General features: G+C 56.7%; 7 protein-coding genes across 7 annotated transcripts; 5 read left to right on the top strand and 2 right to left on the bottom strand.

The window, feature by feature from the left end:
* Positions 1–107: 107 nt before the first annotated feature.
* BDP81DRAFT_452509 (FAD dependent oxidoreductase-domain-containing protein) lies at positions 108–2,927 on the top strand (the record flags this gene model as incomplete). Its single annotated transcript, XM_060592755.1, has 6 exons — positions 108–399; positions 486–1,162; positions 1,255–1,287; positions 1,394–1,416; positions 1,529–1,548; positions 1,684–2,927. 6 exons carry the CDS (start codon positions 108–110, stop codon positions 2,925–2,927), a joined length of 2,289 nt encoding a protein of 762 aa, XP_060442041.1.
* A 59-nt stretch (positions 2,928–2,986) lies between these two features.
* Positions 2,987–8,959, bottom strand: BDP81DRAFT_73767 (urea carboxylase). Its single transcript, XM_060596221.1, has 2 exons — positions 8,821–8,959; positions 2,987–8,708 (listed from the first exon to the last, which is right to left on the bottom strand). Exons 1-2 carry the CDS (start codon positions 8,822–8,824, stop codon positions 3,169–3,171), a joined length of 5,544 nt encoding a protein of 1,847 aa, XP_060442040.1. The 5' UTR covers positions 8,825–8,959; the 3' UTR covers positions 2,987–3,168.
* Positions 8,960–10,612: 1,653 nt separating this feature from the next.
* On the top strand, positions 10,613–13,060 carry BDP81DRAFT_434880 (uncharacterized protein). The gene has a single exon (XM_060591003.1). The coding sequence runs from the start codon at positions 11,083–11,085 to the stop codon at positions 12,559–12,561; it is 1,479 nt and encodes a 492-aa protein (XP_060442039.1). The 5' UTR covers positions 10,613–11,082; the 3' UTR covers positions 12,562–13,060.
* Positions 13,061–14,397: 1,337 nt separating this feature from the next.
* On the top strand, positions 14,398–18,871 carry BDP81DRAFT_483425 (C2 domain-containing protein). Its single transcript, XM_060595057.1, has 4 exons — positions 14,398–15,163; positions 15,244–15,687; positions 15,740–16,157; positions 16,207–18,871. The coding sequence occupies exons 1-4, from the start codon at positions 14,798–14,800 to the stop codon at positions 18,663–18,665; spliced, it is 3,687 nt and encodes a 1,228-aa protein (XP_060442038.1). The 5' UTR covers positions 14,398–14,797; the 3' UTR covers positions 18,666–18,871.
* Positions 18,872–19,441: 570 nt separating this feature from the next.
* BDP81DRAFT_474044 (uncharacterized protein) lies at positions 19,442–20,895 on the top strand (the record flags this gene model as incomplete). The annotated part of the gene is made up of 2 exons (XM_060594674.1): positions 19,442–20,425; positions 20,457–20,895. 2 exons carry the CDS (start codon positions 19,442–19,444, stop codon positions 20,709–20,711), a joined length of 1,239 nt encoding a protein of 412 aa, XP_060442037.1. The 3' UTR covers positions 20,712–20,895.
* On the bottom strand, positions 20,845–23,216 carry BDP81DRAFT_355085 (fungal-specific transcription factor domain-containing protein; the record flags this gene model as incomplete). Its single annotated transcript, XM_060586277.1, has 3 exons — positions 20,845–21,509; positions 21,605–22,740; positions 23,047–23,216. 3 exons carry the CDS (start codon positions 23,214–23,216, stop codon positions 21,094–21,096), a joined length of 1,722 nt encoding a protein of 573 aa, XP_060442036.1. The 3' UTR covers positions 20,845–21,093.
* Positions 23,217–24,698: 1,482 nt separating this feature from the next.
* Positions 24,699–27,202, top strand: BDP81DRAFT_355082 (transmembrane amino acid transporter). Its single transcript, XM_060586276.1, has 4 exons — positions 24,699–25,901; positions 25,963–26,125; positions 26,199–26,771; positions 26,861–27,202. Exons 1-4 carry the CDS (start codon positions 24,912–24,914, stop codon positions 26,887–26,889), a joined length of 1,755 nt encoding a protein of 584 aa, XP_060442035.1. The 5' UTR covers positions 24,699–24,911; the 3' UTR covers positions 26,890–27,202.
* Positions 27,203–27,436: the final 234 nt, after the last annotated feature.

The following is a 27,436-nucleotide window of genomic DNA, read 5'->3' as shown; positions in this document are numbered from 1 at the left end:
GCAATTTCTGTAATCTTTGTGTTCCTTCAACTCTCTCTCCATCCGTCCTAGGCGAAGTTGGTTCATACTTCACGACCGAGCACAAACGTCAAAGCAGATACCTCACAATGGTCTCAAAAACGACATACGAGCCTCTGCTCGTAACACTGACATTCACACCCGGAGGCTTCCAAAAGACCAAGATCCTCTCCATGGCACCGCAGACCACCCCCTTCACACCACCCAGCGGCCTCTGCTCTCCCGTCGACATTCGATGCTTGGTGGTCAAGACGGAAGACCTCACAGGAGACGTAGAATGCCTACGAGACCATGTCGTAGCTGAGACTACAGCCAGCCTACCAACCCAATGTTTCCCCGAGAGCTACGCCGCAATCTGGCGGCCGTCTGGGACCGTTTTCAGTGAGACCCTCTACTTACTTTACCCCCTTTCCAACTTTTGGAGAAAAGCACAAAGAACGCTGACAACATATCACTTCGGAAACCAGGCGACGTCGCAAGCGTAGCCTACCCAGGCACAGCCTGCATCTCCGGCTGGACAACAGCATGCGAAACAACCATCACCCTCGAGAGCGCGCAGACGTACACCCAGACATGGTGCTGCCCGAGCTCGTACACCTGCCTCGTACCCACACCAGGCGGGACGCCCTATCGAGACTGCGTCAGTCTCCTCAGCACGAACACGGAGATCTGGATCAACAACATCGAGACGAGCGGCGGGAGGGAGTCGACGCTCTGGAACTCGTGGAGGAAAATCTCCCTCACCGGTCTCCCGAGTGCCGCTGCGGGGGGGCCGCTCTCGGTGAAGCACCCCGTCTTTCCGCTCTACGGCCGGGTTCCCTCTTCTCAGGCTTCCGGTGTTGTCGGGGGCGAGGGGAGTCTTTCGACTGGGGCTGTTGCGGGGATTGCGGTTGGGGCGGTGGCGTTGGTTCTTTTGCTTGTTGGTGCTGGGCTGTTTGTTTGCCTTCGGAAGAGGAAGCAAAAGAGAGCCGCGGCTGCCATCGCTGCTGAGAATGAGGGCACTTCCGGTCATGAAGGTCACGCGCATAAAGGTTTCGGGTACGATGCGAAGCAAGAGTTACCCGGTCATGGGACAGAGATGAGGGAAGTAGATGCTGCTACGCCGCCTCCGGTTGAGCTTTCGGCATATACGAGGGCTGCGGAGGTCGAAGGCAGCCGCCCTGTTGAGTTGTCGTGAAGAAGTTCTCGGGAGCGTTTGTTTTGTTCTTCATCATCATCAATACTTACTTATTCTAGATACCTTGGCTTGTTCGTAATGTAGCGTGTAAGGTATGTATGAAGGTAAGTAGTGATATCGGCCGACATGACATTAGCTGCTTGGCCCCGCCTCGCTAGACCACATTGTCCGAATCCCACATCAAAGGCGTGTCGACAGCTTGTGGGTCTCAACTCCATGGTGTAAGTGAGCGAGCTACTGTACATGTGATTGGTCTAGTCCGGCGCCCTTGTCCAAACTCGGAAATCTTGACTATCAAGGGGAAATGTAGACTGCAAAACGACACATCTATAGTGTAAGTACTCAATGCCAGTGTAAGTCCAAAAGTATATAATCTTCCTATCTTCTCAGGAGATTCCAGATACTATCATACAACACCATTCACAAACACATCTAACCCAGTTCCTCACCTTCCAAAATGTCTGAACCTCGCGAAACCATCATCATAGTCGGCGCAGGCATCGTCGGCTCAGCCCTAGCACACTTCCTCTCATCATCCCCATCACCCACCACCCCGCGAACAATCACCCTCATCGACCGCTCCTTCGGTCCCCTCCTCGGCTCAACAGGCCACGCACCCGGCTTCGTCGGCCAATTCAACGACTCCAAAGTCCTCACCAAGTTAGCCATCGACTCTGTATCAGAATACACCAAAATTCCCGGCGGATTCGACACCGTCGGCGGCCTGGAAATCGCCTTCCAGCCCGCGGGGTGCGAGCGTCTCAAGGCCAGATGCGCAGCTGCCGCGCAGCTCGGCTTGCCTGCTGAGATGTTGAGCCTGAGTGAGGCACATACACTCGCGCCGGAGCTCGTCAGAGACAACTCTTCGGACTCGGCCCCGGGGACGGCGGTGTTCTTCCCCACCGACGGGACCGCCGACGCATGCGCAATCACCTCCTTCTACCAAGCCTCAGCAAAAAAGTCAGGCGTCCATTTCCTACAAAGCTCCGTCAAGAAGCTGTCGCTCACATCAGACGGCCGAATCAAGGGCGTCCAGGTAGTCGACAGCGGCTCCAGAACGCACCTCGACGCCGACAAGGTCATCTTCACAACAGGAATCTGGGCCCTCGACCTCTGCCGCGACCTCCCCTGCCCCGTCCCCGTCATCCCCGTCGGACACCCCTACATGCACGCCCGCACCCGAACCCCCTTGTCCCCACGAGAAAAACCCCTGCCCTTTGTGCGCTGGCCGGAACACCACGTCTACGCCAGAGACCACGGCGCCCGCTACGGCATCGGAAGCTACGACCACCCGCCCGTGGGCTGCGCGCCGAACCAAGAAGACGGGACGGCCATCGGTGTGTGGATCCCCGACTTCCGGCAGACGCTGGAATCTGCGAGGGGGATGTTGCCCCCTGAGACGGCGGCGGAGTTTGAGGAGGATGGGAGCGAGAAGAAGAAGAAGAAGAAGAGGAGCAGGAGCTTTAATGGGATTTTCTCCATGACGCCTGATAATATGCCGCTTGCTGGCGCGGTGAGGTCGGTGCCTGGGTTGCATATGGCTGTTGCGGTGTGGGTTACGCACGCGGCTGGGACGGCCAAGTTTTTGACGGGGGTTATTGGGGGGGAGGAGGTAGATCGGGAGACGTTGGAGGCTTTGGAGCCGGAGAGGTTTGCTGGAAGGGATTTTGCGACGTTGGAGGAGGAGTCGCTTTGTGGGTATAATTCTATCTACAAGACTGTGGCCAAATAGGCCTGAGGTTAACAACCAAACTCATGTTGATTGCTAGTTGGAGAAATTTCTGAAGAAATATTTCATACCCAACGGCCCTTGCTCATTAGTAGATTTTGATTTGCATCAACTCTCAAACGGCCAAGCCTCAATCTTCTAGTTTAGTCTCTAGGCATCTGCTCCATCCATCGATCAAATGCGGCTTATCTATATCGCACTATGAAATCGCGATTCCCCTTCAACCCCCTCCTCATGGTGCCTCTCACTCAGTCGCAACAACAAGCAAATCATCAAACGGTCCAACAACATCCCCCTCACCAACCAGCATCTTGACAACCCTCCCCTTCACGGGACTCCCAATCTTAATCTCCATCTTATTCGACTCAATCCACACCAGCGCGTCCCCGATCTCGACCTCGTCGCCCGCCTTGACCTCGCACTTCCAGCACCGGCCCGGCATCTGCGCCTTGATCCTCTCCCCAACCACACCACTGTCGCTGCCGCTTCCGCTGCCTCCCTCATCCCCCTCCCCATAGATACCGTGCCGCTCGCTCTCGGGTGGGTTATACGGCTGCAGCAGCTCCTCCATAAACGGCACATTGCGGATTGCTTCGGCGCGGAGGTTGCGCGTGGCTTCAATGTCGGCTTCGTTGGCCGCGAGCCAGGATTCGTATTCTGCTAGATCGAGGCTCCCTTCTTCGATGCGGACGAGGTCGGAGATTCGGCCTTGTGTGATTGCGGCGTCGAGGTCGGGTTCGGGGATGGGGTAGTATGATATCCGGTCAAAGAGGCGGAACATCCACGGTTCTGCAGCGTACGCGTTCGTGCTGGTATCGGAGTTGGAGTTGTCACCCCGGCGGCGCGATCGCGACACTACGGCGGACGCGGCAACGTCATCCCAGATCGGGACAGTCCGCCCAACAAGCTGGTACCCGCCTGGGGAATCCATGCCGTAGATGCACATGTACTGCCCGCCGATCCCCACGGCGCCGCGCGGTGTAAAGGAGCGGGAGGGGTTGTATTTCGTCCCGAAGAGGCGGTGGCGCGGGTCGAGGGGTACGGCGCAGGGGGAGCCGAGAAACACGTCGCCGAGGCCGAGGACGAGAAAGGTAGCGTCGAGGAAGATGCGCTCGACGTCGGCGCCGGATGGAAGGGCGTTGAGGTGGCGGAGGAAGTCGACGTTGCTGGGCAGCCAGGGGGCCGTGGCGCGGATTGTGGCGGCGTAGCGGGCGACGGCGGCGCGGGAGACGCTGTCGTCGAAGGCGAGGGGCAGGTGGAATGTGCGGGAGGGAATGGAAGGGGGGATGGCGTCGCCTAGGGAGGCCTCGTGGGAGCGGAGGGCGGAGAGGATTGTCGCGGGGGCTTGTTTGGGGGTGTATTGGACGTGGAGGGTGCGGACGCCGGGGGAGAGCTCGAGGACGTCTGGGATCGGGTGCGTCTTGTGGCGGGCTATGAAGGAGAAGATTTGGAAGCTTTGGCGGAGGGAGAAGACGTCTTCTGTGCCGAATTCCAGGAGCATGGCGTTGTCGCCGGCCTGGCGGACTGCGATGCGGCGGCCGGCGCTGCCAATGTCACCGAGCAAGGGGTCTGAGTCGGGCGTCGTCGGGCTGTTGGCGAGCGGGGTGACGTCCACCGCCAGGGGTGTGAGCTCGGCGATGGAGCGTTCGAGGGCGGACTCGAGGAAGAGTGCGTCGTCTACGTCGATGGGCTGGAGCTTGACCTTGTCGCCCGGGCGGAGCTGGCCGAGCTTCCACATCTCGGCCGAGGCGACGACGCAGAAGACGACGAAGCCGCCGAGGCTGGGCCCGTCGCACGTTAGGATCACGGCCTCGTCGCCGGTGAAGCTGACGCTGCCGACCGAGTAGGGACTGTCGTGGATGTTGGACGGGTGCAGGCCGGCTTCGCCACCGGTTTGGCGGGCCCACTGCGGTTTGGGGCCGTCGAGACGAATGCCGATTCGGTTGCTGTTGTAGTGGACGATCCACTCGCTCGCAAAGAGGGTATTGAAGCCTTGCTCTGTGAAGTGCTCGGGTGCTGAGTGCTGTCCTGGGACGACACCGATGGACCAGTTTGCGTTGATTGCATCATCGGACGGGATGGGAGTTGCGGGGCCGGAGACGGTGGACGGGGCCGTGGCAGTCAGGTTTCCCACGGGAAGTAGATCGCCGGAGCGGAGGTTCCGTCCGTTGTGGCCTCCGAGTTGGCCTAGCGCGAAGGTGGAGCGGGAATTGAAGATCTCGGGGACGGCGACGCCCCCGCGGATTGCGAGATAGCTGCGGTACCCGGACGTTGCGCCGCCGATGAACAGCGTCTGGCCTTTTTTGATAGAAAAGACGGCGTTCTGTGGAACAGGCTCCTTGTCGATCTTGACTTCGGCGGTGGCACCGGTCACTGCTACAACGGCGTCGCAGTGGAAGAGAAGGCTTGGGCCATGAATGGTACACTCGAGCCCGGCCGCGCGGGAGTCATTCCCAACCAGTCTATTTGCGAGTCTGAACGAGTAGTCGTCAAATGGTCCGGATGGCGGGACGCCCACATGCCACAACCCCTTGCGGCCTGGGTAGTCTTGGACGACGGTAAGGGTGCCCGGATCAACGACCTCGAAAACGGAGGACTCGAAAGTGAATGTGTTTAGGGACGTCGTTGTGAAGGCGCCAGACTTGAACATATCAGACGCGACAATGTGCCGGACGTAGTTCAGATTCGTCTCAACACCAGTGATGACCGTCTTCTCCAAAGCGTCGGCGAGCTTGGCGATGGCTGCTGTTCGGTCCTCGCCTGTAGCGACGATCTTGGCTACGAGCGGGTCATAGGACGACGACATCTCCATCCCTGGATCGACCCATGTATCGACACGTACATCGTCAGGGAAAGAGATATCCAAAAGGCGGCCTGGAGAGGGGCGGAAGTTCTGGAGCGGGCTCTCAGCATAGACGCGCACCTCGATCGCGGCGCCGTTCACCTCGAACCCTTCCGGCTCGTCAAAGATATTCTTGCTGTCGCCAGACGCCACGTGGACCATACACTCAACCAGGTCTAGACCAGTTACAGACTCCGTGACGGGGTGCTCAACTTGCAAGCGGGTGTTGACCTCGAGGAAGTAGAATTCGGAAGTGTCCACATCGTAGATGAACTCAACGGTGCCGACGTTACGGTATTTGACAGCAGAGGCAAGGTCCACAGCGGCCTTGCGCATCCTTTTGCGCACATCGAGTGGCACAAACGTGGCAGGACTCTCCTCAATCACCTTTTGGTTCCGGCGCTGCAATGAACAGTCTCGCTCGCCAGCAGACGTAACGTTGCCCTCTCCGTCGCCAATGACTTGTACCTCAATGTGCCGAGCACGCTCAATAAAGTGCTCCACAAAGACTCGGGCATCACCAAAGTTGGCCTGCGCCAATCTCCGGACGCTTTCAAAGGCCTCGACGAGTGACGCAACGTCATCGCAGCGCTTGAGGCCGATGCCACCTCCGCCCGCAGTACTCTTCAGCATCACAGGATAGGTGATGCGGTCCGCCTCGGTGAGCGCCTCGTCGGCACTCTTGAGGAGGTGCTTGCTTCCCGGCACGACAGGGACGCCTGCTCCAATGGCAACTTCGCGAGCGAGGTGTTTCAAGCCGAGTTGCCGCATCTGCTCGGCAGTTGGCCCGACCCAGACCATGCCTTCGGCCTCAACGGCTGAGGCAAAGTCGGCATTCTCTGCCAAGAAGCCGTACCCCGGGATGATAGCATCAACGCCAGCCTCTTTCGCGAGAGAGATGATTTGCGAGCCGTTGAGGTAGGTTTCTGAGACTGAGTTGCCCTCCAGGGAAAGGGATACATCGGCATTGCGTACGTGAGGTGAGCGAGCATCGGTGGAGGAGTGGATCGAAACAGCTTTGATGCCCATGGAATGCAGGGTCCGGATGATTCGGACGGCGATCTCTCCACGGTTGGCAATAAGAACGGTCTTGATTTCGCGAGTCTTCGGATTACTTCCAAGATGGGAATCCTCAGAGGATAGAGACTCCATGAAGGCACGCCAGCCTCCAAAGGACGTGATGTCTGTAGCACCCTCCAATCCATAGGGTTCACAGATGAACCCAGGAGCCCAGCTTCCGTCGGCTAGCTCGATAGAACCGATACCAAGGGGCGAAGGGACAGTCTTTAAGAAGCTGCCAACCTCCGTCGTGGGTATACTCCAGACTTCGACCTGAATGGCGCTGCCGCCGAGTTGAACGCGCTGTAGACCTGGCTTCTTTACCGTGCCGCCGGTGTCAAGGGAATAGAACTTGTAGCTTGGGGATGTCGCTGTGGCCGTCTCTAGTGTTCCTCCACGAGACGTCAGGTCTTTGTTCAAGGGAAACCCCGTAAGGTGAGCACCTACCACCACAAGACGAGTCGTCTTTGGCTCGCCCGCGGCGATGGCGTCGGATTTCTGTGTCTCAAGTCTCTCAATCTTGGTGGCCCCGAGAGGACGGGGGCCGGTACAAAGCCATTCCCGTGCCAGGGAAAGCAGCTTCGGCTCGTCCCACGTGGATGAGATCAACGTGATGCCAAAGGGGAGTCCATCGGATCTGAAGCCGGCGGGGATCGCCAGGGCGGTCCAGTCCATGAAGTTGACAAAGTTGGTATACGTGCCAAGATAGGCGTTCTCCTTGATCGGCTCATTGGCGAGATCTTCGATAGTTGGGAAGGTGGGGGACGTGGGAACCAGAATAGCGTCAAAGTTGCTAAACCGGTCCTCGATCACGCGGGTCAGCTCCTGACGTAGGTACTCTGATGCAAAAAGGTCCGCGGCGTTGAAGTCCTTGGCTTTTAGGATGATCTCCCGGACGGTGGGGTCCATCTTGTCTTCGTTTGCCTCAATGAAGTCTCTGATAGCGGCGTAACGTTCCGCGACCCAGGGACCCTCATAAAGCAAGCTGGCGAGTCTGAACAGCGGAGAGAAGTCTTTGGGCTCCAGCGTCCAACCAAGGGTCTCGGCCTTCTCCAAGGCTTTTGCGTAGGCTGCAGACTGTTCAGTCTTGCCGAACCATGGAGGGTCATCACAGATGGCCATGCGATGTCCCTCCACCATGCTTGGGGTATCCGGTCGAGCCCTTGAGAACGAGTCTTTGGGGTCCAAGGCCTCGGCTACAGCCAAGATCGTCTCGGCGTCATCGACAGTGAGTGCGAAAATGGATACGCAGTCGAGGCTGCGGCATGCCGGCAGAACTCCAGTTGTGCTGAGGGCACCTCTGGTAGGCTTCACTCCCACAAGGTTATTCAAACCAGCAGGCACACGGCCGCTGCCAGCGGTATCTGTACCAAGAGAAAAAGGGACGACGCCCCTGGCAACGACGACGGAGCTGCCGGAACTCGAACCGCCGCTGACCCTGGCGGGATCAAAGGAGTTGCTTACTGGACCGTAGGGCGATCTGGTACCAACAAGGCCTGTGGCAAACTGATCGAGGTTCGTCTTGCCGAGGACGATAGCGCCGGCAGCCTTGAGACGGGCTATGATTGCGGCATCATGGTCCACGGGGCCATTGGCAAAGCTGGGGCACGCTGCGGTTGTGGGGAAGCTGGCGACGTCAATGTTATCCTTGGCTGCGAAGGGGACGCCGAAGAGTGGTAAGGGAGCACCGGATAAGCGTAAGAATTCGGCGTAAGCCCACTGCTGCTCGATTTGGGACGGGGTGGCCAGGGTTATCCAGGCGTTGGAGTTTAAAGTGGCCTCGGAGTCACGAAGCGACAAGAGTCGGCTAAGGCCGTCCCCAGCTTCTTGAGCCTCTCTCCATTCCGGAATAGTGAGAGGGAAGGTATCTTGGGTAGTGGAGCCTATAAGAGAGTGTAAGCCCCGTGTTCATATGTGTAAGGTATCCATGTACCCCTTAAGCGATCGGTATGACCCGATCCAGAAGCACAGGGCAAGAGGGTGACATCAACGCACCCATAGTATTATGTGCCAAAAATTGTCAAAATAGATTAAAACGACGTCGTATGGAAAAGACTGCTCATGCTCAATGCTGCTTGTCTCTAGAGAAAGATATTACCGATAGCACTGGATCTTAATCTCTTTTTATGATCAAACGTCACTCGTTCAAGGTGTAAGTTCATGAGTGAGGCCGTCGTCCTGCTCAGATGTACTCATCGGCGAAGCCTGCGGGCAGTCATGAAGGTTGCCGGCGGGGCCTGGTGTAGTCGTCGTTGATCCATCCAATTCTTTCAGAACGGGCGTTGTTCAGAAGATGGCCGATCCAATGATGAGGACGGTACCGGCTTATCAAAGCGATTGTGATACTGTGAGACAGACAGGTGTGTGCGAATAAGGTAGAGAGGAAGAGCAGCGATAGGGGGTGGATCGGCCGAGTGGACGGATAACGTAGACCTTGGGGAGATGGTGGTGCGTCGTGGGGGTATCATTCGTGATCTTGGCTAAGGTGTCTGTCTATATCTGTAGATATTCTATTTTCTGGGGATATTTGCGACAGAGCTCGGCCAGCCCGGCGGCTGTGGGGTTGAGAGAGGGCCGCCGGCCGGTGAAGTTGACTGTTTGGATGTCGCTGTTGAAGATACCAGACCGTCGCAGCTGGTACCATCTGCAACAGAAGACCGAGTGTCAATCTGAGACGTCCTGCAGGATTACCTAATTTTGGACGCTGATTAATTTGCGGGGCAGGGCTCGGGGGTCCCCGTTTGGAGATTGCTGTAGCTTGGCATCGAGGCGTCCGGGAGAGGGAATGATCCTCCCAACACACCTACGGAGTACGAATACCTAGCAAGGTGCCTTAGGTAATACTCCATACCAACCCACCCAGTGTTGCCACAACGTGGCACAGTCTGCCGTGCGCCTGTCAGACACCCGCGCTCTCGGCTGTCGCGTCTCTTCGCACGGATCAAAGTGGAGACCGAGACGGATTTCTCGCTTTCGCTGGGAAAAGACAAAAAAAAAAAAAGAGACGTGCCTCCGCCCACCATGACTCCTCCAAGATCCATCATCCATGGCTGTGGACGGGGAAGCGGAGACGAGACGAGAGCGTTCGCTTCCTTCCGATACACTCAGCCTTTTTTTTGGTCCTGGCCAGTGTTCCTTTGCCCCTCTCACTCAAACAAAAGCTTACGTCGTCTCATCTCACTCATCTCAACATTTCCACGCCAACGCTCCCAAGCCGTCACGGCAGTGTAGGCTTTCAACACCCGCTACCTGCTTACAACGGCTGCCAAGACCGACTTGAGGATTCACAAGTGTGGGTTCCCAGGCATTCTGTGACGAACTCTCGCGTGGCTTGGGCAACTTTCGAAAACGAGAAAGCGAGAACGGGGACTGGACGACCGCGTCTGAATAGCCGCCTGTTGACCAGGTCGACGATGTTTCTTAGACCACCTAACAAGCGCACTCACACTCTGGTACTAGTGTATCACCTACCGCCGACCTACCTTATTGTCAACTGTCCCGTGACTACGGAAGTTCTTTCGCTCTCTCTCCGTCTATCCGCCAGTCTGCCTACCTACCTTCTTGCTCACCGTCTTTCTGCTCGGAAATGGCGAGGGATTCATTACTCCAAAACGTCCCCGGTCGTACAACCAAATAGACGCCGCTTCGGGCAGACAGCCGACGGCCCCGCCATCGTCATTGGCCAATCTGCAGGGATGCGACTCGAGTCGACAAGGATCCCATCTGAGCCCGGCGCTTGCGCCTCTTCCCCATCACATATGGCTGCCCAAAATAGCCAACCAGAACTGGAGCTGCCTGCGACGAGGGGGTGTCGTCCTGCGTGCGACGCATTCCTTCCTTCAATCGCGTCTATTGTCTGTTCCTCCAGTCACACTGCATTGCATATATGTCTGTCTAGCGGCGCCTCTCCAGACGTCCAGTGTCCTCTAGAGTCCAGAATCCAGCTTGGATAACCCCTCCCCAGTGCCCCCCTCACACAGATACCTAAGAACGAAACGACCAACTCTAAGCGTTGCACCACTTCCAACCTAATCTATATAGCCGCCATCGCCCTCTTCCCTACATCTCACCACTTGCTGATTTCCCCCCTCTTTCTGAACTGATTTGTCTCATCCCGGTGATTCCAACAGTTCGGGAGGCTAAGGTCGTCACTTGACCCCTGTGCGACCCAATCTGCTGGCTATCCAGGCTGAGCCGCAGACTCATCAACTTATACCACTCTTCCGGGTTTCGACATTGGCACATCACGTGGTCACCATGGCTACTCAGACTGGAACCGCCTCACGAAGGCCAAAGTTGTCGTTGAGCATCAAGACATCACCGGCACCTCACACAAGAATCAACAAGTCCTTGTCCGTCATCGATCCCAAGGACCCGACCACCTTCAACACCCTCTCCAACGTCTACGTGACCGCCATTGAGAGGTCGACACCCACCGCAGCAGAACCGCTCACGGCCATCAACACATCCCAATCACAGCCCTCGCAGTTGCACAATGGCTCAAAGACACCCCAGCTCCGCATCCAGACGCCGTACGCAGTCTCCTACCCGGAGACCCCGTTGACCGCACACCCTCTTTCGCCCGGCGTCGCAATGGAGATCACCTTTCCGAGTACCATGACCGCCACCCCGCCTCTCTCCGCCGGCCCCGTAGAGCCCAACCAAGGTCCCCAGATGTTTGGCTTCTCGCCAATCGACACTAGGACGCCGCTGACGGCCACCGGACTCATCACGAACTTGCCAGAGCCGCGCTCGCAAAGGAAGCGTAACAATAACCTGACCCTCGCGGGCTCAAAGCTGCCGTACACCCACCCCCGCTCCCTCCACAGCATCCTCCGCAACTCGCCTCTACCTCCGCCAAGCGCAAAGACACCCATCTCACCCCGCCGGCAGTCCCTGCGCTTGCAAGAGAAGGCGGCCCGCCGCGTGGCCTACAACAGTCCCATCGAGCAGACAATCACAACAGAAACATACACAAAGTCACATATTGACCTGCTCGTCGAGGACGTCGTTTCCCCTGCATCACCGGCAGCAGTGGCAGCAGCAGCGGAGACGGCACTGGCATCAGCGCCGGCCCAGGAGGAGCAAAACACGGTGCTGGACCTCGCCATGGCCTTCACGAGCGACGAGACCCGCGACGGCGGCATGACGCCAGGCCCGTTTGAGGAGATGCGGCGGCGGATGGCGGGGCTGGCGGCCAACTCGCCACCGGTCAGCCCGTCTGGCGGCATTAGGAAGCGGACCAAGCGCAAGGAGAAGAAGCGGCGGTGGGTGTGGACGATTGGGAACCAGGAGGAGGACGAGGAGAATCTGGGCGGTGCCGTGGCGGCTTTGCGGGCGGCCGAGGCGGCAGCGGCGGCGGCGGCGGCACAGACACCGCGGACGGCACAGACACCGGTGTTGTCGGTCCCTCGGAGGAAGCCCGTGGCTGCTGTGGCTGCTCCCCCTCCGATCGTGGAGGTGCAGACCTGCGGCGATCTCCCGACGCCTAGCGTCGAGACATTTGAGGAGGCTGCTTCTGGGGAAGATGTTGAGATGTCGGATACGAGTAGCGTCTCGTACTCGTTTTCCGATCGGGGTTTGACGCCGGGGGATATGGAGATTGATCTGACGACGCCGACTGTGCCGAAGCGTCTCGTGTCACAGTGCGACAGGCTGGGCTCGGCGGATCTGATTAATCCGGAGACTGGGAGTCGGCGGGATACGCCGATACCCCCGGATATGGTTGTCCATTGATGGGGATTACCAAGTTACCTTTCAAGGGGGGTGAGCTGGAGTGGGATCTAATTTGGAGACACTTGAGAAATTGCATCTGCGTGGTGTTCAGGGAGCGAATTCTTGAAAAATGGTGGTTTCTTTTGTAGGATTATGTACATGTACCGGCTTAAGGGGTTAATGAGGAACACGACGCACTATGAACCATATCCTCGGTAATCTTGATCGATTGCGCCGTGATGTTCCTCCTCGTGTTCCTCCGCATGTTCCAGCCGTGGACTACCTAGCAAGACTGGGAGGAGCAATTGTTTCCGGACACGCAGAGGATGCTGCCACTTGGGAGCTCGGACGTAAGGTGGCGCGAACTTGTGGCGGCCAAAAAGAACGGCCTAGCCAGCGGACGAGTTCATAGAGGTTCGACCAACAACCCTTGCCTATTAGTAAGAGACCAGACCAACAAACTGCAACGAAGCGATGAACGGAAGGTTGAAACGCCAAATAGATGATGATCTAAACCTCGCGATGCGACAGTGTAAGCCTGCACGCCTGGCATTGTCGATATTGTCGACAATTCTGTTGCTTGTGTAACAGCAAAGGTGATCGAAAAGCGGGGAGTGATGATGAAAATGTGGACCGACGGAAAGCTGAAGCTTGGCTTGCGTAAGATCCGGCAAGATGGTTTATTTTTGCTCATCGTCGTTTATCCTCCTCCCGCCGGCCGGGACAAGCGGCACCCCATGTCCCATCCATAACCCATGTCCAGTGAGCCGCCCCGAAAGGTTTGCGATAGACTGACCTCACACATTTGGGACCAACCTGGACGACGATCAGGATATCTTTGAGCCGCCTCGGCTTGATGGTGTTTGCGTTGTTGGCTTCTCTGAGACGAAAATATTAATACACTTCAGAATAGACTCTCTTATGTATATCTCTCTCCTCAACTGAATACGAAGTAGGAAGATAAGCATATGAAGCCCACAAAACCAACAGACAGTCACCAGCCGGACCAAACGTTCCCCCTCATCTCCAGCTGTCAAGCTCAAATTGGGATGGAGTGAGCTAGCCATAAAGCCAAGGGCCGGGTGAAGGCCAATGAACACGCGGCCCAGACAGTACCTATTGTTTTCCCTCCCCCGGTGCCCCCCCAGCCATGTACGCAAGCACATGTTGCGATCCCTACTGCAGATCGGCCACAAGCTTGTCGCATCGTTTGTCACGCAGTCCATCGAAACATTGCAAAAAAAAAAAAAACAGGAATTGGGCACAGGCAACTCAGATAAATAGTAGTGTAGGGCGGGAATGCTGATTTCCCGCCTAAAGCCATGCACGCACGGCACCAATTCAGCAGTCAATAATCCAGAAGGGGGGCTGTTGGTCTGGCTAGGCCTCACTCATTAGGGCCATTGAGCATGGAGCGTTCCAGCCACGGGTGGCAGCAGGTGGCAGGAGGCAGAGAGAATCCTACCGCGTCTCTAGTCCTGACAACTTTGCTCGCAGGAATGTTTGTGGCTGCCCTTTTACATGATCATGTCAATCCGTGTAGGCCCAGCCAGCAAAGTTACCTTAATTATGGAGCGACAGCGTACAATAAGGTAGGCACGGAAAGAAAGCGCAAGGCAGGGCAGGTCGGGGCAAGAACGCAAAAGTGACGGGGGACGCTTGGGCCAGGTCAAAGTACCCGAGACTTCTTCCGTCATAGGGGCCTGCAAGGAGCCGGGGGCTTGCTTCGGGGGGTGGGGCCGCGCCTGCTGTTAGTGGACTTTTCCCGCCATCAAAGTCGCAAGTTCGCAAGACACGCTACGTCATTGACCATCACAGCTTCCAGCCTGGCTATCCAACAGTCCAAGAGGGGGGGAACTACAGCTGAAAGGACTACTAACCCAAGGTATTCATGGTGAAGCGAGCTTAGTACTAACTAGCTGGCTAGAGCTGAAGGGGAGCTATGAGGCAATTGGAGGGGCTCGTTTCCCATCCATTTCATGGATTGCCGGTTCCCTTTTCCCCCTTGCCCTGCTGGCCTGCTGGACGATCTGCATCCCTATGATTATATCTCTATCCCCCGAGAACGTAACCTCCGCACATCTCAATCTTGGCTGCTCGATTCTTTCCTCTGCCCAATTCTCTTTTACCCTTTTTCGTGTTTTATCCAAACACTAGGTAATTGATTTGGATCTTGACAGCGTAGTCTCAGCTACGACTGGTCTATAACCTTCATCCACAACCAACATACCAGGAGAATATCGTTCATGGTAGCAAGATGAACTACGACGAACACACGGTGCCGACCGGCGGCCAGCACTACAGCGGCCGGAACCGCATTCCAAACATCCACGAGTTCGTCGCCCAGCTCGACAAGGAGAAGCGCGAGCGCGATGCTGCCATTGAGGCTGAGGACAAGGAGCACGCGAGGATCTCCAAGGAAGCTGCCCGCCAGCAACACGGCAATGGTGATGCCACACAGCAGCAACAAGAACAAAATTTCCAAGACACAAAGGATCATGTCCCCGAGAAACCGAAAGGAGCTCGCAAGAAGACCAAGACAGTACGGGATCCCGTCACTGGCAAGGATGTCGAGATTGAGAATCCCAAGGAAGATTTCAAGGAAGTAGTTGAAGATCCCAAGGTAAGGCCATCCCGCAATCCGTTTGTTTCTCACGAGCATCCAGCCCTGCTCTTGGACAATGCTAAATCGTCAATTGGCAGATATCCGTTCCCAACCAGAACCTCGGAAAGGAAGCCACAGTCTCCACTAATCCTGACCAGTCTGGCGAGGAGTACCGATGGGCCCAAGATGTCACAGCACCGCCAGACCCCGTCGAGCCTGGAAGCACCACCGACGTGCCAATTCACAGCGAGAAGACCAATGTCAACTTCTTCCACACTCCCAGCGTCAGCTACGAGCCCATGTTTGAGCATCTCGAGAGACGAGGCAACATTCTGTGCGCTGGCATCTTCTTCAGTATCGTCATCGTGGGCAAGTTCTTTGGTGGCGCGCTCTACGGCCTGCTTCCTCTCGCATTTTGCGTCGCCTCTGGTGTCTTTTTGTGGATAAAGGACCTCATCACGCAGGGAAGAAACACGGAATGGTCTAGTGAGCAGGCGCGTGGCGAAACCGCAACCGTCAATCTGGTACCCGAGTCGGTCGAGGTGCGTGATACCAATTTCTGCACAGTGATAACATGACGCTAACAAAGCCCAGTGGATGAACACCGCCGTTGGCATCATGTGGAATCTCATTAACCCTGAGATGTTTGCCGGCGTTGCTGATACTCTCGAGGATGTCATGGTTGCCTCAGTGCCCGGCGTCATCGAGAACGTGCGCGTTGCCGACATTTCGCAGGGCAGCAATCCGCTCCGCATTCTCAGTTTGCGCGCCCTTCCCGATAGCCATGTCAAGGACATCAAGGACGAGGCCCACAAGCAGAACCAGAAGAACACCGACCCCAACGAACTTGCTGCCATGGAACAGGCTGGTGACTTCTACAACCTGGAAGCCTCAGTTGCCTACCACGCGAAACCCTCTGGCTCTGACGTTTCATCCAAGGCCCGCAACATGGGAATGCAGCTGGTCTTCTACCTCGGTGTTCGAGGTCTCTTTGGTGTTCCCCTCCCAATTTGTGAGTGCATCAAAGACTTAGTGTACTGGCATTGTCTAACAACTTGTAGGGGTTGAACTTCAGGGACTTGTTGCCACCGCCCGCATCAGACTTCAGCTTACCCCTGAGCCGCCTTTCCTCAAGACCCTCACTTTCACTTTGATGGGAATTCCCAAGGTCCAGGCAGGTTGCACGCCAATGATTGAGAAGGGAGTCAACATCCTCAACTTGCCCCTTATCTCCAACTTTGTCAACTGGGCCATTGGTACCGCCGCTTCAATGTACGTCGCTCCCAAGAGCATGACTCTTGACTTGAGCAAGATGCTGCAGGGTGACGACATCAAGAAGGAGACGCTTGCGCTTGGCCTCCTGTTCATCCGTATCCACAAGGCGACGGGTCTCAGTAAGCAAGACCGCCGTGGTAGCGAGGGCGGAGGCTCAGACCCCTACATCACCGTCGCCTGGAGCAAGTTCTCGAAGCCCCAATTCTGCACCCGTGTCATTCAAGATGATCTCAACCCTGTCTTTGAAGAAAGCTGCGGCCTTTTGGTCACGGCTGATTTGATCAAGGCGGATGAGCAACTTTCGGTCGAGCTTTGGGACAGCGATCGCTCTTCTGCAGACGACGTCGTCGGCAAGGTCGAGCTGAGCATTCAGAAACTCATTCAGCACCCCGGCAAAATGTTCCCTCAGGTTTCCAAGCTTGCTGGTGTCAAGGCCGAGACCTCGATGCCTGGTGAGCTGCACTGGGAGGTTGGTTTCTTTGGCAAGACTCAGTTCCGCAAGGCCCTCCGCACTGACGGTAAGGATGTCAACTTGCCTCCTGAATTGAGAGACAAGAAGGAGCTTCAGGACGAAAAGGGCACGATTGAAAATGACATGGAGGATGCTGTCGAACACACTCCTCCCGACCCTCTCTGGCCTTCTGGTATCCTCAGCATCGTCGTCCACCAAATTGTGGGACTGGAGCTCGCCAATGTCAAGGGTTCCAACGGCAAGCGCAAGGGACGCGAGTACGAACCCGCCCGTCTCGATGCTGGCGAAGTCAAAGAGGAGCAAGGCAGCAAGCTGCCTAGTTCCTACTGCACGATTCTCGTCAATGATGAGCTGATCTACAAGACACGTACCAAGGCTGTGTCCTCGCAGCCCATCTTCAACGCCGGTACCGAAAAGTTCATCCGGGACTGGAGGTCTGGCATCGTGACAATCACCGTCCGCAACTCCCGCAACAGACAACACGATCCCATCATCGGCGTGGTCCCTCTCAAGCTGTCTGATATCTTGCGATCCGGAAGTGAAGCCACAAGATGGTACCCTCTTGATGGCGGAGTTGGATACGGAAGAATCCGTATTTCCCTTCTCTTCAGGTCCGTTGAACTGCGTCTGCCTCCTGCTCAGCTTGGCTGGGATGTGGGTACGTTCCAATTCACTTCGCAAGAAATCACTGCCGCTGGCTATGGCAAATTGAAGACCAAGATCCGCCTTCGCACCGGTGGCAGCTCCGCTAGCGTCAAGCGGGACGCTTGCAACAAGTTGGAGGACCAAGACGGCTACTCCTGGAACATCAGTGGCGAGGATAAACATGAGAAGATTCGTCTTCCTGTTCGTTTCCGCTACAGATCTCCAGTCTTCTTCGAGTTCTACCCTCCTGGAAAGCGCCATGCCGATGCTTTCGCGTCTTTGTGGCTTCAAGACTTCCCGGATTGCGAGGAACGTGACTTTGACATTCCCATCTTCAACTGCGACAAGGGTCTGCGTCTGTCACAGAACTACATCAACCAGGATAATTTCAAGGACATCCCCGACATGAAGATTGAAGAGGTGGGCCGACTCAGATTCAGGGGCCGCTTCTCCACTGGTACCGATGGTGATCACGTCAAGTTTGTCACCGACAACGATTCGCGTGAGACAATTGAGACTTGGGAAGCCTGCTACGCGGAAGGAGTACGAGGCGAAGAGGTCCAAGCCGAGGTGCCCCCCGCAGTTCAGAAGCTGCATGACGAGTCTCTCACTCAAGGACGCGATGTCCTTGCCCAGACTGATTCCAAGGAGAAAGGGAAGTGGCTCTCCAAGGACGGAACCGATTGGAGTACTGCCTTTGGAAAAGATCCCACACAGATGATGGGTGGCGATAATGAGAATCAGGAAGATCTGAACTCGGAGGGACGCGATGATTTCGACACGGATTACGACGACGACGATAACAGCAGTGAGCCGGATCTCGGACTCACAGACGCCAGCACCAAAGACACCAGAGAGGGCAGCAATGGCACACGGCAATCGACAGACAGCAACGCAAGTGCGGCGCCCTCAGACGCATCTCAGAAAAGCGGCAGCGGACCTGTCGCAGCATACAAAGACTACAAGAGCAGGAGCAGAGACCTGCACCGTCAGCATCGGGGTCTGATGCAGTGGCGTCCAATGCGTAATGTGCAGTTCGCCAAGGATGAGGCCAAGTTTGCGATCCGGAAGATTACCAAGATGGGTGCTCTCAACGGTCGCAAGCCCGACGTTGAGACCGAAGTCTAGGTTCCTTGATTTGAAGAGAACTGGGGGACACGAGGACGTGTCAAAAAGGGATTACAGGAAAGGGGTAATGGACGTGTCTGACGGCCTTGAATAATGTTTTATGAAGTATAACCTACATGAAACAAATTGCAATGATCGGGAGGGAGGCGTTTGGAGGTGTATTAATAGTCAAAGCAGGCAAATCACAGTTTTGAATGATTCCTCGAGTGTGAAAATTTTCGTGCAAATCGTGAATCTCAGGCTTACAGTGAGTCCATCATTGGTATGCCAATCCATCGTACGTCTGTTGTGATTCGGCATGATGGGCCATCTCGCCGACGGGGAAGCACACTTGGCGCCGACGGTCCTTCAACAGACACTCACAGCAGCTAAGCCAAGCTGCTCGGCCTTTTGCGACTGCCACCGCGTAGCAAACCTTGACCTAGCGGAAGGAGTTCCCGAAGTAAAACTCCAAAACTTTAGCGTTGATGGTTCACGGTGCTCCGGCGCGCACCGAATCGTCCCCGGCCCGTTAACACCACGGATGAAACGGCCGAAGACCCACAATCCGGCCGGAGCAGTCGGTGACCAACCACGAGCGCCGAGATGATGTCGGCAACAAACATGTCATTAACAGAACACACGATCTGGAGTAAGGGGAGGCGTTTTGTTTTGTCTCAAAGTTGATGTTCAATATAAAATAGCCAACATCTCACTTTCATTCCGATAGTTCCCTGACCCACCATCCAGCTTCTTCTTGCATCGCCGTTTACAAACATTCATCTACATCCTACAAGATGGGGTCTCACGCCAACGAAACACCAGTTTCTCTACATTTCGAACCCATCGAAAACCCAGCAGCAAAAGACGCACCCTACTACACCCCATCCCAATCTCCCCCCGCCGGCACAGCCATCCTCCCACCATCACCAACCTCCTGCTCCTCCTCCTCCCCTCTCCCCAAACTCTTCACCCCCCTCACAATCCGCTCCCTCACCCTCCAAAACCGCCTCTTCCTCGCCCCCCTCTGCCAATACTCCGCCGACCCCACCGCCGGAAACCTCGCAACAGACTGGCACCTAACCCACCTAGGCGGCATCCTCCAACGTGGGCCCGGCCTCGCCCTCATGGAATCCACCGCCGTCGTACCGGAAGGCCGCATCACCCTGCAAGACCTAGGCCTCTGGTCCGACGCCCAGATCCCGCCCCTCCGCCGCATCACTGCCTTCGCGCACGCCCAAGGACAGAAAATCGGTATTCAGCTGAGCCACGCCGGCCGGAAAGCGAGTACCGTCGCGCCCTTTATCCACGCCAACGCGACCTCTTCGAAAGGAGTAGGCGGCTGGCCGGAGGAAGTCTACGCCCCCTCCGCCCTCCGCTTCAACGAAGTATACCCCCTCCCCAAAGCCCTCACCCTGGCGCAAATCAACGATATCAAGACCGCCTTTGTAGACGCGGCCCTACGCGCAGTACAAGCCAACTTCGACGTTGTCGAAATCCACGCCGCGCACGGGTACCTCCTCCACCAATTCCTCAGCCCCATCGCCAACATCCACACCGACGCCTACGGCAGCGGCTCCTTTGCAAACCGCACCCGCCTGGTCCTCGAAATCGTCGAACTCGTGCGCGCCGCGATCCCGCAGGGCATGCCGCTCCTTGTGCGCATCAGCGCGACGGATTGGTTCGATGACAGGACGGACGTGGTCCCGCGCAGCTGCACGCTCGCGGACTCGTGCAGGCTCGCGCCGCTTCTCGCGGATCGGGGCGTCGATTTGCTGGATGTGAGTTCGGGGGGGGTTCATCCCGCTGTAGGCGACGAGTATCAAGGGTGGGCCGGGGTACCAGGCTGGGTTTGCAAAGGAGATTAAAAAGGTTGTGGGTGGGATTAGCACGGGTACCATGGCGGAGGGGTTGCTTCAGGACGGGTTGGATGTGGTGATGTGTGGGAGGTGGTTCCAGAAGAATCCTGGGTTGGTGTATGCGTATGCCGATGAGTTGGGTGTCAAGGTGAAGATGGCGAAGCAGATTGGATGGGGTTTTAGTGGGCGTGGAAAAGGGGAGAAGTGAGTGATGGCCTCCATTTTGATGGCTTGGATCTGATCTACGAGCGCTAGTTAGACGTTGATGTTCCACAAACGTAGATATTTGTAGATTGGAAAGCGTTCACTATTTCACACGCAATGATGTTATAGGAACATGCATGGCCATCGTCTCTTCTATCAAAGTGATTTACGGGTATCCCAGAGACGAAACACAAAACACAGTAGCAAAAAAAATACAAACATGCGTGCTATGTAGCCAAACCCCGAAGCAAATCTCTCCCCCTTTTTTGATATACCAACCCAAGTTTCGCCAGCCAAAACCAAATCATTGTACATGTGTTCCCTTTCTACATAGTCTCATAAGCCACATCCCGCCCCGTCTCTCCAAATCATCCGTCTCATACCTCTCAAATCTTCATTTCCGCAGAAGCCCGAACAGCACCCAACCCGCCAACATCAGCCTCCAACATCCGCAACGCCTCCCTCGCAAACGGCGCCGCCTGCGCCCGGACGCGCAGGCTCCAGAGGTACTCCTCGACGCGGTCGGCGTAGTACATGGCCTCGGCGTCGTCGTCCGAGGTGGCCCACAGCAGCCCCGCAAAGGAACCAATGGCGGCGAGCTGGGCGGAGGCGGCGAAGCCCCAAAAGGATTGGATGTGTTCCATTTGGAGTCCGCCGATGATGTTGGAGGCGTTTGCGAGGCGGGCGCGGGCGCCGGTGCGGATTGCGTGGCGGAGGGAGTCGGGCGCGTTGGAGGAGATGTTGCGGACGAGGGAGCGGTGGAGGGCTAGGTCTATTGAGATGTAGGAGAGGTGGAGGGAGCCTATGGGGTGTTGTTTAGTAAATGCCTTTTCGCCATGCTTTTCAGCGAACAGAGGGGGAAGAACGAGAGAGGGAAGGGGGGGATAGGAGGCCCACCGTTTGCAGAAAGCTTCTTAAGACGCGTCTCTTGAAGCTGGAGGGCTTCGGGGAGCTTTGCGTACCACTCCCTGAGCATCATGACAATGGGTTTCGCGAGCTCGGCGACGCCCACGGTGCCGACCTGGTCGAGAGTGCCGCCGCGGCGGGTCGCTTTTGCCGTGTAAAACGTGCCGAGCACGTCGCTGAGGATGAGAGACAGCTCAATCTGCCGCAGGAACAGCTCGCGCCCGACAACGACCTCGGCGCTGCCCTCGGGGTCATGCTCCTCGTCGGCGGCGTTCTCGGGGAAATCCTCGATACAGCACGGCCGGACGTCCCAGTCCTCGTCGAGGCGGATGTGCGAGGGTCGGCCGTGGACGAGGGCGCCCCATTTGTCCTGCATGAACAGGGCCCAGGCGAGGCGGCGGCGCAGGCCCTTTTCCCAGTCTGGGATGGCCCAGTCGCTGCAGTCGACGTGGAGGCCTAGCCCCTGGCCAAGGGCGATGAGCTGCGCCGTGAAGGTCCAGGTGTTGTTGCGGAAGCGCTGCTGGATGAGGAGGCCGGCTTGGAGGGTGGAGATTTTGGGACGCTTCATGTCGTCGCTCATTGTGCGGAGGGCGAGGGCCTCGAGGGCGGCTTGGTCGGGCTGCCATGAGGAGGTGGCGAGGGTGCGGTCGTACAATGACCAGTCGAGGGCTAAGAGGTAGACGGCGGCGAGGAGGGGCGGGGAGAACTCATGGTAAGAGCGGGCGTACTTTTCTAGAAAGACCTTTTTATGGAGGATGGGGAAGCTGGGGTGGACGATACGGAAGTAGAGGTTGACGAGGGTTGAGCCGAGCGGGTGGACGACCTTTTCTATGGCGTCGAGGTCGGCTATTCGTTGGGGTTCTGACGAGGTCTCGCGGTCGCGGTGGATGAGGAAGACGGTTGAGTCGTCGAGGCGGCGGACGAACCTGACGGCCGGGTCTTGGGGACGGTGGAGGTCCAGGAGGGAGGGTTCCCGGTAGTCTGTGTTGCCGACATATTGGGAATGGGTCTTGAGATGGAGACCGAGGGTGCCGTCTAGGAGGGAGACGGGCTGGTTGAAGGTTACGTGATGTTCTGAGCCTGCGAGAGACGGTGACAGGGCCTCAAGCAGTTCGGGAGACGGATGCCTAGAGGTCCGTTAGACCGGGTTACTTGAGGGAGAATGAGATGGTTTACTGGGCAAGGGAGCGTGTGAAAGGGACGAACAGGTGTATGAGGACAGACCCGTGACACTGGGCAGCCAGGAGAGGTTAATGGCATGAGCCAATGAGAAGGGGGCAAGGAGACTATTCAGGAAGGACGAGGTACAGTGATACAAGGAGACATGGGAAAGGTAAAGGTAAAGGTAAGGTAGGCCAGAGAATCGAGACCAGTCCCGATGGCAGTTCAAGACGAAGATGAAGGTACGATAAGAAAAATGTCACATCACTTACGTTATCTCCTCCTGGGGATCCAGCGGGACGGGAGCAGGTGGAGGACCTGAGGTTGCAGAGACGGAACCATTGGTCGAGGGGCGATGTTCCGGGGGATCGGTGGCCTTCCGGCGCTTGCGCGGGAGCGGCCCGCGGAGATATGTGCACGGCTGGCCGTGAAAGGAGCACATGACGCACTTATCGCGGCCCTCCTCGCGGACGCAGCGCGTCTTGCGCTGACGACATATGTCACAGGGTCGACTCTGGGCGGTGCCTGCGGCATTCGAGGCCCCCAACGCTGCCTGTGCTGCTGTCTGGCCGACGGCGGCTGCTGCAGAGGGTTGTGACTCGAAGGAGGGGATGTGGGCTGACGGCGAGGAGGCCGGCATGGTCGTTGAACCGGGGCCGGCGGTGGCGGGGTCGCCGTAGGGCGCCGGTGTGGTGTCCATGTCCATGACGGGCAGGCGGGTTGCGGGCGGGCGGAACCGGGCGACAGCCGAGCCGAGCGCGGGGGCGTGCGTGTGGTGCGTGCGGTGCGTGTAAAGATAAGGAAGGGGATGACGGGTGTGAACGGTTACGCAAAGGTTGTGATCAAATTGGGTTGGTGCCGGGTTGTGCGAGAAGTGAAATTCGAGATTGGGTAGGTACGTAGTAGTATGGAGTAGGGAGGTTGTTAGATGGAGGGAAGTGGTCACGTAAAAGCAGTGACACACATGAAAGACGATGCGTGATGGGCTGCCAGAAAGGAAAATAAAAGGGAAGACTTCCCCGCTGCCGAAGAAGGAAGATTTTGGTGTGAGCCCCCCGGTTCAGCCTCTCTCTCTCTCTCTCTCCCTCAGACGGGATACGTGAACGTCAACGCTCTGCCTCTGGTGGTGCCAATTGCTGGGGAGAATGAGCAGTTATGGCACAGTAGCCATGAGGCTGATCAATCAAGACTGAGCTGAGCTGCAAGCGAGTGTCATGGACCTGTCTGTCGGTAAAAGTACCTTGGCCCGGCCGAGTGGTTGACTTTCTGTCTGGGTTCCTATGATGAGAGTACTCTGTATGTAGTCCTCCGTCCTTCAATGGACCCCACGGTTACTCGAATCTGGGGTTGATCGTCTGCTCGAACACTCAGACAGTGAGACAACTTCTGGTAGTAGGACCTTATCGCCGGGGTCGTGTCGTCTGATTCGGCCGGGCTGGGCTGGGCGGCTGCGTGCTGCTCACTGCTGTTATCGCAAAGCCTGGTCGGAATATTTCTCATCGCTAAGTCTTCGTTCCAATTGTGAAGGTACAAAGTTACGGATAAGATAAGATATCCGAACGCTGTGCGGGATAAGTGAAAACTGGGGTGGGGAGGCAGAGAAAGACTAGCCGGATACATCTGGAGGTACTTCCGAGTATCCTCACATGAGTAGATTTGTTGAGGATACATCATGATACAAAACTGCTCAGTGCAATTCCCCGTAGCCCCATTACGTCCCCTGCCAGCGGCGTTGCCGGCTACGCGGACGCGGACTGGTCGGACTGCTGACAGCTCCCGGTCCCCCAAACTTGGAGAACACGGTGCCCACTGCCACACTGCCAGTCGAGGTACGTACCCCGTCTGAGGTCAGGTAAGCTCCAGCTTGCAACGTCGACGGAACGAGAGCCGACTCTAGACGCCTACCTTACCTTACTTTCTCTACGGATACAACCTTTGACAACCAAAACCAAAGGGACACGACATCTACAACCTTAGCCTAGGTTCACCACAATCCACGACGCCGAAACGACCACAACGAGCACCCGCTTCTTCAAATAACCGCCTCAAACGACGCCACGATTCGCGATCCCTTTCGCCTTCTCTTCGCCAAACCCCCTTTCTGTCTCCACGGAAGATGACATCGCAATAACTTACAATGGCCAAGGCCCCAAATCATGGAGCCCACCAAGACGACTCCCACCTCCCGGGCGCCGTCGCCGCCCATTCCCACCACAGCCCGAGCGAAGAGGACAGAGGCCTCCTCGCCGACGATCCCCTCTCTCCGCACCACCATGAATCTCACGGCGCCGGCACAACCACCACCACCACCACCACCAGCGACGAGGGGTACTTTGTAGCAGCAAAGCAGTACGCCACATCCCTCCGATCCCCCGGCACCCCCCGGACCCCGAACCGCGTCCGCTTCAACCCCATCCCCTCCATCGTCGAGCCGCCGCCCCCGCGCGCCTCAATGACCAACAGCAACGGCGGCTCATCCGCCCGCGCAAGCCGCGACAGCTTCGACGTCGACGACGACCTCTTCCACCACGCCCCCGGCGCAGACGAACACGATGACCATCACCTCCTGCCCCTCCTCACAGACATTGAGGCCCCCTCTGTCACCCTCGCCAACAGCCCCTGGGGCGAGGACGCCGACGACGTACACGAATGGGCCGAGCAGGAGCGCGCGAGGCCCAAATCGGGTCTGAAGATGGCGTTCATGAATATGGCCAACTCCATCATTGGCGCCGGCATCATCGGCCAGCCCTACGCCTTCAAGCAGGCCGGCTTGCTGGCCGGAATCATTCTCCTCGTCGGCCTCACCGTCGTTGTGGACTGGACCATCTGCCTCATCGTCATCAACAGCAAGCTGTCGGGAAGCAACAGCTTCCAGGGGACCGTCGAGCACTGCTTCGGCAAGACGGGGCTCATTGCCATCTCAGTCGCGCAGTGGGCGTTTGCCTTTGGCGGCATGGTTGCCTTTGGCGTCATTGTCGGCGACTCAATACCTCACGTCTTCACGGCCATCTGGCCCGATATTCGGGAAATGCCCGTGTTCCACCTCTTGGCGAACCGGCAGGTGGTCATTGTAGTCTTCATTTTGGGAATCAGCTACCCGCTGACCCTGTATCGCGATATTGCAAAGGTGAGTCGACTCTTGCAAGGACCAGGAGCGGCCAAACTGACATGATACTTCCCATTTATAGCTGGCCAAAGCAAGCACATTAGCTCTCATAAGCATGGGCGTCATCGTAGCGACTGTCATCATTCAGGGAGCTCTCACTCCCAAAGCTGACCGGGGTTCCTTCACACCCGCCCTTCTGACCGTAAACACTGGCATATTTGAAGCCATTGGCGTGATTTCTTTCGGTTCGTCCAACTCCTCGTGCTTAACAAACAAAAAAACTTTTCTTTGCTAACGGGAAACCCCCCCTCCCCTTAGCATTCGTATGCCACCACAACTCCCTCCTCATCTATGGCTCCCTCAAAACCCCCACAATAGACCGCTTCTCCCGCGTAACGCACTACTCAACCGGCATCTCAATGGTCGCCTGCCTCCTCGTCGCCCTCGCCGGCTTCGTCACGTTCGGCGACAAGACCCTCGGCAACGTCCTCAACAACTTCCCCTCGGACAACGTCATGGTCACCATTGCCCGGCTCTGCTTCGGCCTCAACATGCTCACCACCTTACCCCTCGAGGCCTTCGTCTGCCGCGAGGTCATGTTCAACTACTTTTTCCCGGGCGAGCCCTTCAACATGCACCTCCACCTCATCTTCAGCTCCGCCCTCGTCGTCTCCGCCATGGTCATGAGCCTGCTCACCTGCGACGTCGGCGCCGTCTTTGAGCTCGTCGGCGCCACGTCCGCGTGTGCGATTGCGTATATCCTTCCGCCACTTTGCTACATCAAGCTCACCACCCGCTCGTGGAAGACGTATGTCGCCGCCGCTATTATTGTGTTTGGTACCGTTGTCATGGTGATTAGTCTTATACAGGCGGTCGCCAAGATGATTAGCAGTATGTTTTACCCCCCCCACCCCACCCCAACCCCCTTTAGCAAAACACCCGTCCCTGGAGGTCATCAGATTCACTAACTTCAGCCTCAGGTGACGGTGGACCTGCAAAGTGCATGTAAAAGTATAGGGTGTCTCTATTTCCTCACTGTATGATCACCAAAAAAAAAAGAAGAAGAAATGGGCGTGTTGTCCCGTCTAGAGTAAGAATAGGAAATCGCTAGCCGTACCCGCCCCGCCGCGTTCCAGGCGCGCTGTTTGCGGATCGGTTGTAGACAAACCCCGGAACATTGTATATCACGTAGTTCTTTGGTAGAGTAAGTACTTGGAGTAGGTATTTAACATTATGGTGTTGTTGTTTTCTTGTATGGATAGAGAGAGACTCGGCAATTGGATTATGGCGTAGGAGTGGCTATAAAAGACACAGTATTTATTAACTAGGCAGCTTTTGCAGCCTTTGCCTCTCTTGAGAAGTGTGATAATCCAATGCGGAACATCTATAAGATTACGTCTAAATGACTTTCTAGTCTATTCGTTTTCGGGTGTCGAGCTCCCGCAATCAGAAATGAGGATCGTCGTACTCAAATGACTTCTTCAAAATAAGAAAGCATCTTGCAGCATCGGCCGACAAGACCTTGGCATTAAGGCGAAAAGACACAATACTGAAGA

This window comes from Colletotrichum phormii (genome assembly GCF_030913505.1).
Source record: "Colletotrichum phormii strain CBS 102054 chromosome Unknown BDP81scaffold_18, whole genome shotgun sequence".
Classification (NCBI taxonomy): domain Eukaryota; kingdom Fungi; phylum Ascomycota; class Sordariomycetes; order Glomerellales; family Glomerellaceae; genus Colletotrichum; species Colletotrichum phormii.
This window is presented reverse-complemented; position numbering and strand designations above follow the sequence as displayed.